This window comes from Limulus polyphemus, unplaced genomic scaffold, assembly GCF_000517525.1.
Source record: "Limulus polyphemus unplaced genomic scaffold, Limulus_polyphemus-2.1.2 Scaffold3394, whole genome shotgun sequence".
NCBI classification, from domain to species: Eukaryota; Metazoa; Arthropoda; class Merostomata; order Xiphosura; family Limulidae; genus Limulus; species Limulus polyphemus.
Window position 1 is genome coordinate 4,147 of NW_013669004.1, and position 10,894 is coordinate 15,040.

The 10,894-nt window shown below is 34.9% G+C and overlaps 1 protein-coding gene across 1 annotated transcript in view; it reads left to right on the forward strand.

Annotated features, from left to right (window-relative positions):
* The window catches only part of LOC106469280 (beta-1,3-glucosyltransferase-like), a 45,084-nt gene that overhangs the window by 2,735 nt on the left and 31,455 nt on the right, over positions 1–10,894 (forward strand). The window contains exon 3 of the mRNA XM_013929767.2: positions 4,313–4,385. Coding sequence (XP_013785221.1) covers positions 4,313–4,385 — 73 coding nt within the window. The remainder of the gene's footprint in view (positions 1–4,312; positions 4,386–10,894) is intronic.

The window sequence follows — 10,894 nt, forward strand, 5'->3', positions numbered from 1 at the left end:
ATTGTAAAAAAAAAGTAAGGAAACAAAGCTGGAGATACTATAGACATTATTTATTCAAACTACAAAGCTCCTTTTTGACTCAACCAAATGTAATTCTAGGTAACAGCATAGAGCCAAAATAGGGGTTTGTAGTTTGAGTAAATAATGTCTACAGTATTTTCAGCCTTCACCAGTTTAAACTTAGTGTTTGCTTTTGATTTTTAGTTTTGTTTTTCAAATAATTCTTCCATAAATTGAATTCTAATTTCAAATATGAATTCAAATTTTGCGGTGTCGAATGACTAAGTTCCCACAAATGTTGAGGATAGTAATGACACTAGTCACCAGCAAGGTAGGTTGATAATATCTACTGCTTGGCAGTTGGCTCGTTCTCCCTTTCACCCTGAACAAGCTTCTGAGGAAGAATTTACTCAGGGTTAAGATAATTTGGACTATTATTTTTCTGGCCCTGGTCTTTTTTGGTCAGTGACATAATGTTGACACTCAGGAGAGTTTGACAACCTCATCATTCCTACACCTTATTGATCATTTATTTTAAATGTTTCACCCTTGGTCCTTAATTCCTCATCTACCTTGTTGGGTGAAGAACCTCATTCTGATTATGTTTTTCCTCCCACACCTGACAACTGAGTTCATGCTCAATGTTTTGCTGATCAATTTCTATAGGGTGCGGGTAAATCCCATCTCCCCTGGTTGTTGGACCAATATTCTTTGGATTACCTGTGGGCCTTGAAACCTTTTTTTGATTCTCAATGTCTGGATCCTCTCTTTGTGGAGTTTGAATCTGGGGCTTTGATACACTTTAATCAATCTCAACTTTCTAGGATTCATCTCATCCTGACCACCCTTTTGCATATATTTCCTCATTACAGTTGTTGTCTTAAGCCTTTCATCGGTCGCCTGATCAATTTTCTGATGAACTGAAGACCCTCCTGTGGTCTACTCTGGCTCGTTTATTGACATCTGTGCTGTCTCTCAACACCTGGTTATTATGTTGTTGGGATTCACTAGGGAGAGATGCATTACTTGAGGGGGTACATCTCTCCCTGTCTTCTTTGAGGGATCTTTATCAGGATCCGTTTCTTCATGAAACGATTTTTGGGGATCGTCCTCAGTCTATGGAGTTTCAAGTTGATGTGGCGAGTCTACATTCCCCCTTGCTCTCCCTGGCATCTCCTTTGTGCCTCTGACAGAACTCGTAGAACCCATGCATTCATCATGATGATACACCAAACAGTTGAAAATAGTTACAACCTGGCCCCCATCTGCCCTAGAAAATACATCCCGTCACCTATACTTCTGGACAGGAAAGGAACACCTGGAATATGGTAAGGGATGGGAAGAGGAAGAAGGGGCATGGGGAACTCAAACTGGTGAAGCTTGAACAGGAACAGCTGGATGAGACTTTGCCTCTGTTTCTGGTCCCCCTATCTTCTTCCCCAGTTTTCTTCTCTCCTCCTCAAGATCTTGCCTTTCTAGTCACTTCACCAAGCCGGTTTGAGACCTCCTACACACAGAAGCTATCAAACAGGTCATGCCCACTCATCTGGGATTTTACTTTAGTCTATTTGTTGTCCCCAAAAAGACGGGAGATTGGAGACCCATCATAGATCTTTTCCGGTTGAATACCTTTCTGGAGACACCATGGAGTCCTATCTCTCCCTTTGGTGGGTTTATTTCCCAGAAATCTGGATGACCGAGTCTGAAGTGACAGATCCCTATTTTCATATTCCCATATCTCCAGGGACATTGTTTTCTTCAGTTTATCCATGAGTACTGTGTCTTTCAATTCCATGTACTGCTGTTTGGTCTGTTCACTCATTTGCTCGACATCTTCACTTGCTGAGTTTTTGACTCATCATTACATAGACGACTGGCTTCTGCTTGCCTCTTGCACCTCTTCAAGAAGATGCTTGGGTGGAGATTCTTATCAAGTTGGAGAACTCTCTTCTAACCCCTACACAATATCTTATTCATTTAGGGGTTCTATTCAATTCCCATCTCAATTGGACCCAGCCTTCTCCACTTCGTCTCAGGGATATGGAGTCGGCAGTCACAAAGGCAGTACATTCGCCTTCTCTCACCGTGCCAGAGGTTGTATCTCTTTTAGGGACCTGGGCTTCCTTGGAAGCTCTTATTCCCTTGGGTCGGGCAAATACTCATTCCCTACAGTAGACAATTATCAACCAGTGGAACTTCTCCTATGATCTCTTGGATCAACCTAATGCTCTCTCTTCTAGGATCAGGGCTGACATTACATGGTGGCTTGACAGAGACACAACCATGGTGGGGATTCCCATTCCTCCACCTCATCTCAACACTCACCTGTTCATAGATGTTTCCTTGGTAGGTTTGGGAGCTTCCCTCGAATTCAGGGAGATTTTGGGGCAGTAATCGGTTATGGAAACTACATTACATATCAACCTCCTCAAACTTTTGGCTATTCGTTGGGCTATGTCTCATTTTTTCCCACTCCTCTGGGGGGGTGGATGGTGATGGTTCATTCTGACAATTTTATTGTTGTCAACTGTATCACCAAATGAGGAGGAACCAAGTCCTGGTCTTTGTGTTTTCAGCCTCTTGACCTCCTGTACTGGGCCCAGGATTACAATTTAACCATCTTACCAGGTCATGTTCTCGGAATTATGAATCTCATGGCTAATCGCTTGTTTCATCCCAACCAAGTTATACCTACAGAGTAGTCCTTTCATCCTCAAGTATTTCAGTGGGTGTGTTCTTGCCTAGGAACATCACATATAGATGCATTTTCCACTCATTGTAATACCTTTTGGTCTCTTGTTCCACACCCCTCAGCTCTGGAGGTGGATGCGTTCAATCAGGATTGGAGGGCCTTCTATTATATAGCTCAGACTAATCTCCACTGTCCAGACCACTCCTTGTTATGTTTTGCTAGTTGCTCCATGTTGACCAGCTCAGACATAGTTCCCTCTGCTCTGGCCCTTACTGGAGCAGCAACCCCTGCCCTTACCTCTGTCCAGGTCGCTCCTCTGATAACCATGATCAGACATATTTCATCTTCATGTGTGGCTTTTGTCTGATCCCTTGCCTCAGTTCAGGGACTCGCTCCTTGTGCAGCATCTTTCCTTACCCACACCATTCAACCTTTCTCATTGTCTGTGTACTAGATACTTTATTTAAGTGTATTAAAAATATTTCCCTAAAAATTATGACTTTTTTTGTATGTGAAAGACTTGTTAACTGAAATACTGCCAAATTTTGTGAAGATATACACACTATATTGAAAGTTAGAAGTATTAAGCATATAAAGACTTTAAGTGAGTAGAAAGAGGTTACATGGTCGGTCAAATTGACCTAGCCCGTGTTGAGCGAGTTAATGCAGACATTTGTTTCTTATGACATGGTGAGTGTGTGATATCTGCAATTTTCTTGAGAGTTTGGTAAATGATGTCAACAATATAAAAATTGTATTCTGACTAGAGTGAAGTAAGTTGTTTGATTATTGAGATAGCAAGTGTGTTAGTCAGTTGTCTATTACTTCAGTGTTGTGACGTTTTAGTTTGTGTTTCTGTGAACTACTAGAGATACAGTATGGAAGAATTGGTAGTTTAATGACCAGCATTATTTGTGAATTTTGGTATATTTCTTGGTGAACTTTTGGCAGAAGATATGCTTTCTATTAGACTGGAATTTGCATTATTCTTTTACAAATAGACCAAAGAGGCCCACTCATCAGTAGTATCTATTACAAAATTGATGTCAAGATTCAACTTCAAAATGATGATGCGTGCTCAAAGTAAGAATGGAGATTTAGTGGAAATGATGAAACAGTAGAAAGAAGAATTTAAATAAAAACCAACCATACGTCTTGATGGTACATCTAAAGCTTTGTTTCACTTGCAAAAGGCTCTATTATAAAGCTGTCATCCAAAAGCACACCACTTCTTCTCAGCACACTGGTACCTAGAATACATGGATGGCTTTTGTAATGTCAAAAACCTTTGTGTTCATGTATTCTCACCTGTTGCAAAACACCACACTTTACTTACCATGGCTAGGGTAAGACTTGTTTCAGTTCTTTTTCTGGATGCTGCTGGTGTTCTAGGTTGATCTATATACCTTTGTTTTCCATTATCATTAAGTACAATATATATATCTAAATCCCCCATCTGAACATATTTTTTATGATTAGAGTGTATCAATATTTTGCATTGAAAAGGCTGTTGTATACTCTACCTAATTTTAAAGATTGGGTTTGATATTCATGCACAATAATTGTACTTTATGTAATGTTTCTCTGATGTAATTAACATTTTCATATGTTTGTTTCCAGAATGGTTCTTCATTGTCAGCAACAGATGTGTTCTTTGCTGTGAAAACGTATGAGAAGTTTCATGACAATAGAGGTAAACAAGAGACATATATGTTTATCTCAGAATAGCATTAAATAGAAATTTAATTATTGGACTAAAAAGTAATATTATTCAGAATATTTACAAACTACCCACCTTGTTTGAAAATAATAGACTGTTGTGTGTGATTTAGCTTATGTGCATTTCCTGACAGATTTTTTCATTGAAGGCTCTGACTGGTTGAAGCTTTCTTTATAATAAAACAATCAAAGCCTTCATTTAGGAATACACATTTATGCTTTTTTTTTCAAAATTTTGAGTATGCATAGCATAGACATTTATCTTTCTCTTTGCCTTATTGATTTTTATAACCAGGTAAGTAATTTATGATCACAAAACATTTAAATTTGCTATTGAAACAAGGATTAAATTTTTAGCAACAAGGTAGCCTGATGACAGTTGTGTTATTTATACATATGTCAACTTCTCTGTATTTATATCTTATTGATAGTCCAAGTTTCTTGACAAATTTAATCATAGGATATGAGATAAACAGTATTATGTGTATTTGTCTGATGTTTGTATTTGTGTTTGATCATAATACTACTCCTAACGCTAATTATAACTTTTATTTTAATAATTGATATAATGGTGCTAATAACTTGCTGTATAAAACACTTTTTTTACATACCTATGACTTATTTTTATTTTTTTAATGATCATACCATTATTGTTATGTAATGAGTACTGTTATTGTGCTTATTCCAATATGAAATGTAAAACTCAACTATGTTTGCTTATTGTATCAGTTTGAACAGTCAAATACAAAGAACAACTAATGAGCATTTCTGAAAGAATGATCAACATTGGATTCATGTAATGCATGATGATTGTTTCTTACACACAAAGGTCTTACCTGCATCAGGTCACTTTTCTCTGGGCCATATGTGGCCTAGTGGTTGGCATGTTGGGCTATGTATCAAAAGATACAAAGTTTGAACCCACTGAATATGCTTTAAACTTCAACTGTGGGTGCATTATAAAAATGGCTGCCAAGCTCTATTCAGTGAGAGTAGCCTTGTAGGTGACAGGTGCTCTTAACTGATTGCCTTCCCTCTGGTCAGCAGTTATGGCTGAACCCTGGAATCTTTGATTTTACCATTTAACCCATATGTCAAATAAGGTGCTCTTCAGATTTAAAGTAGCAAACACTTAAGTGAGAAGATGCCTATGTACTGACATTTTTACAAAAAAAAAAGCAAAATCTGTGATAAAGTTGAAAAAGGAGATTAAAAAACATAAAATGATAGTTTGTACTTTCATTTTTATTTATTCCAATTTAGAAGGAATGTGGAACCAAGCCAATATTTTTTATATTATTCTAAAAATCTACAGATACACTACATGTTTTGCCATTTGTTACTTTTATATGTAATGCATAAAGTGAATCATGAAGTTTTGAATGATCGAAAGTCCTGCAATGCGAGTAATTATAAAAATATAATTACATCTACAGTATTTAAACAAATAATATTATTACTGTAATAAAAAATTTTAAATGGACAGTACGCACGAACTAGGGTAGAAATTTATTGTTGGAAAAGTAACAAACAGTGTCATATCCACTTCTGCAACATTTTTTAAAACAAAAAATATGTCTCTGACTTTAAATGCTCAGTATCAAGTACAGATAAGGCTTGTATCTGCTTTTAATTGAGGATAAGAATGCTGTGATCCATATAAAAAATGAGTCCTAATAATTATCATCATGAGGGTCATCTTCAGTTTCATTGTCTAGAATGCTGCAGAACACCCTTTGGCTTTAAAAGAGGAAGGCCAAAGCTTTTAAGATTTTTTCTGTCATAGGCCTTCACAATTGGTTTGTAAGTTCTGTTGCTTTCTCCACATCATCAATTTATTATACTTGTAATTTTTGGAAGATTTAATCGTAATGTAAACCACCATAGTATCTCATCCCAGGATATTTCTAGATAAACAGAACAGGGATTTGTAACGGGATGCCATGCAGGCTAGCCTTTTGGGGTTCGACTTAAAATCCAGTTACAAATAGATTTATTTAAAATCCAGGTATACAGTTGTGAGGGGAGTAAACATCTTGAGGATGTATTCAAAAATGCATAAAATCTTTAATACAAAATATTCAGATATTCATCTACATTAACATCAACAAAAGTATCTTGATAAGCTTTCACATCAAAGGAATCAAATGTTTTGTTCTGAGCACTCAGTGTTTCTCTAATTAAACTTTCTACAATATTCATCAAATGACTTACTATATCGAACAAATTAACAAGTAAAACATTAGATGAAATGTTCTCAGACATACTTTATGAATTATTCATCTTACATCAGTTCATAACTATGTTATTCGACTAAGAGAGGTAGCAATAGTTATTTTCCTGGAAAGTTCTCAATATTCTTGAAGACAGCATTCTGGTCATCGATTAAACTGGAGGTATTGCAGGATTGGTTTTCATTTGTCAGCAGGAACTGCAATCAAGTAGAAGTAGTAGAACTGATTTTTAGCCCCAAAACATGGGTTTTCATATAGATTTCTTTGCATTCTTGTGATTCCCCAAGTAGTGTAGAACTAGAACCAAAACTAAATCAATAATTGGTTGTGATCGAAGATAGTAAATTGGCATGTCTTCATTCTGATCAAAGTTCTGCCAATGGTCTCTGATTTCCTTTCTAATTCATTTTGTAGAAATTATTCCCTGCCTTAAATCAAATTACCATAAATGTTCTCATAGCTTTCTCTCTGCTACAGTTGCATCTGTTTATGTACATGAGATAAACAGTTGGTTCACATTACTGCCTGAAATGCATCCTAGCTTATGCTTGACATAAACATTTCCTCTCTTGGGCAAGTGTTGTTTTGTAACTTCTCTTATGAATCCATTAAATGTGCCCAGCTTTTCTTTATATTGCAAATATGTATGTCGTACATGGAATTTTGTAAAATGTATTTCTCACTCCATAAAGCATTTGAAAATAGTGTAAAATGCCACAAATGCTTCATTCCTCTCTCCTCAAAATTTTTTTATGTTCAATATAAATTTCACCACTAAACCTCCATGTTTCACCTTCTTTCGTTGCATTGAACAATGCGTACAATAACCTCTCTAAATATATTTGATTCCAATTTATACTATATCCTAAGCCTTAATATTGACCGCATACTTAATCACAAAAATTATTCTCTTTTTTTCTCATTACATAACACGAAAATGTTTATATTCTCTTAGTCATTTTACTTGTTATTCATCATTTATTTATGCCTTTAACATACACGTACAAAAATCAATATCATTATTCAATAACCCATATGCATACTATTAACATTAGACCTTTACTCATAATACTAAGTCAGTGAATTACGAATCTCAAAATATCAATTCCTTAAGTGATATTAACTATCTGAGACTAATACATGATTAGTAATTAACATCAACTATATAACCAGAATATAATACATTTCAAAATGCAATTTCTCAAGTTCATACATATGTTATGTAAATAATACAACTTTTTATTTCATATTCTTGCTCTTTCTTTTTACTTATATATATATACTTATAGATTAATCAATTTAATCATATTAATAAATAACACCAAATTAAAACTTAAACTAGAATAAATAAAAAAATTCAGCAATTTGAAGACATTGTATTTACAATCAACCATTGTCTTCTTTCTTCTTCTTCTGTCATTTTCTTTCCATTAGTGTCTTCTGAAGTTTTGCATCACACTAAAATTCATGACAAAAATGATGAAACAGTTCACTGTTAATTACCCACTCATACTGTACACACTGCAGTGTTTTGTGCAGTGTTCAAAGGGGTTACGTAGTAGTTGCATATGATGTGACTTTCATGTGACAGTCATCAGTATGAAGGACATCCAAAGTCTTCTAGATTCACACACACAGCAACCCCATAATCTGACTAATCATTTTTGCTTTTTCAAGTCCTTTAGAATATAGTTTTGTATAGTCATTTCTAATCTTGTGACTAATGTCTGTCAATTCTCTAAAGTTATATTGGCCTTCTTCCCAATTGATATTGTATAGGTGGGTTGTACACCATTCCACATGTCTCAGACTCTCTTAACTTAACACGTCCTTGGGAAATGGAGCTCTGAAACTGTAAGTGTCTGACCATTCTGTAAAGCAATCTTTGATGGCTAGCTCCTTTACAATATAGATACCATCCACTATAAACCCTTCGACTTCTACAATAGCTGCTTTGTTTCATTTCTTCCTGTAGTTATAGCACATATGGTCAACACTAGTCAAGACATTGTGAACATTACAGTACCTTGTAATATTATTCTGGTTTATGTTTCTTTGTCATTGTTCCAACACGTTCACAGTCAATTTCGAGTTGTTTCCAGTTTATGCAGACTTACTTTCGCACTTCACATCTACACTAGTTCACATCATGCACATCACGTTTTTGATCACATTGTCTTTGAATATTGTTTTACTCATTCTTGTGTAATTGGTTCTCATTCTTCTTTCTGTCAGTGATTAAACTAATCCTATTGATTTTGCCTATTAATTTGATCTGTAATAATTGCATTTTATAATTCTCTAACCTCATTGATTCGTTAAACTAACCTAATTTTGTCATCAGTCTCTACAATTTGTCTGTCTCTTAATTAGATAGTTCACAATTGTTCAGTTGGACCACTTCAGTAGTCTCTGAATATGACAATCTTTGGTTGCATTTTTCTGCTCTCTTTCACTTTTTGAATTTTCATAATCCATCTAACTCCAGCAATCTAATAAAAGCCAATCTGTCATGTGTTTTATAGAACAGCATGCTTACTTGTACAATTATTAAGCATAGTGTTATGAGCAGTGAATTAGACAGCTTCTACTTATCTAACCTGTTTTTCTCTGCTGTAGCTCACAAGTGATCTACATGCCATTGAAACTCTTTTAATAGTTAATCCTGATCTTTTAGGGGCAAATGCTGAGTTTCTTCTAATATGCTTGTCAGCTCTTTAATCTGTGAATCTACGTTTATATCTTTAAGTAACTGTGGTTCTTTTTCTGTTAGTAGTTCTTATAGATCTGGTACTTTTTTATTTAACTGAGCTCTTGTATACTTAGTTTTACTTCTAAAGCTGGAGGGTAATATGATTCTCTGGCCATGTGCAAAGGAATTTTCTAATTAGTTTTAAGTGTCTGCTATTTCTTAACTACTTTAGTCTGATATAATCAAATTAATGCACATCAGATTTAGGACATACTACTGATAAAGTTAATTCATTCCTTACATTAAACAACCATATTCCTGGGTTTCTTGTCTTATAGAAATAAAATGTTTAGGGATAATTACTTTCTTCTCATATAATTCTGCTATTTCTAATTCCAGCAAATATGACATAGTTACAAGGTACTTTGGGTACTGAATAAGTTCCTGAATTAGAGTCACATACTTGAATGGATCCCTCTATACATCTTAACATGCCTTCTTCTGTTCATTCTAAGTATGTGTGCTGATCACTCGAAGCAGCAATATATGGGTTTTCACTTTTTATAGTTAAGTTCTATTGAATCTTACCACTAGACCATTAGCAGTTGGGTGATTAGCAGTCATCTCTCTTTTTTTAACATCTAGTAATTCACAAATTTCTCTCATTAGTTTGGAAATATAGTTAGAACCTCTGTCAGTAAATACTGGGATACACTGTGTCTAGTTAATATTTGGTTTACAAATGCTTTGTCAAATGTTTCTGCTTTCTGATCTGGTAAGCATATTGCGTCAAGAAATCTGGTCAGGTAGTCTGCAATTACTAGTACATATTTGTTTCCTGCATAGAATGTAGGCAATAGGCTTAAAATATCAATAGCTATTAACTGGAAAGGCATTGTTAAACTCAGCATTCTCTGTACAGGAGCATTCCTAAAGTGTGGGCTAGTTTTTGCTTCTGGCATTCTGTGCATTATTCACAATAGTCTGTAATATCTTTTTTCATGCTTAACCAAAAAGAATCTTTTGCTTATTCTACTGTATGTTTTCACAAAAGCTAAGTGTACTGCGAATGGCGTCATGATACGTTTTCATGACTTTAGTCTTGAAACTGTGTGGAATGACTATCTGCAATGTTTTGTCTTTATCATTGGCCTGTCCGCATAATATATCTGAGTTTAATGCGTACTTTGTTTCTTAACCTGTTATCTGTCGTGACCATTTTGATCTTATCGTGAGGGCAAAATCACATTTGTGAATTGAAATAAATTATAGAGAACTTATCTTTTATTGGATTTCAGATTTTATTTTTGTAAATAGTAGCATAACATTCAATTATTTGTACAAAATGGTATTATTTAATGAAGTTTAAAGAGGAATTTAATGGAAAAAAAAGTGCTCTCTAAGAAGAAAATTTTTTAAAACATTTTTTTTAAATATTTCCTTCCAGTTCAGCACTGGTCCTGCTATCTATGATTGGTATCTAAACCTTTTTCTAGTCTGTTTTCTATATAAAATAGCATCTGGGCATGTTAAACCTCACCTCAGTTGTAAAACTTT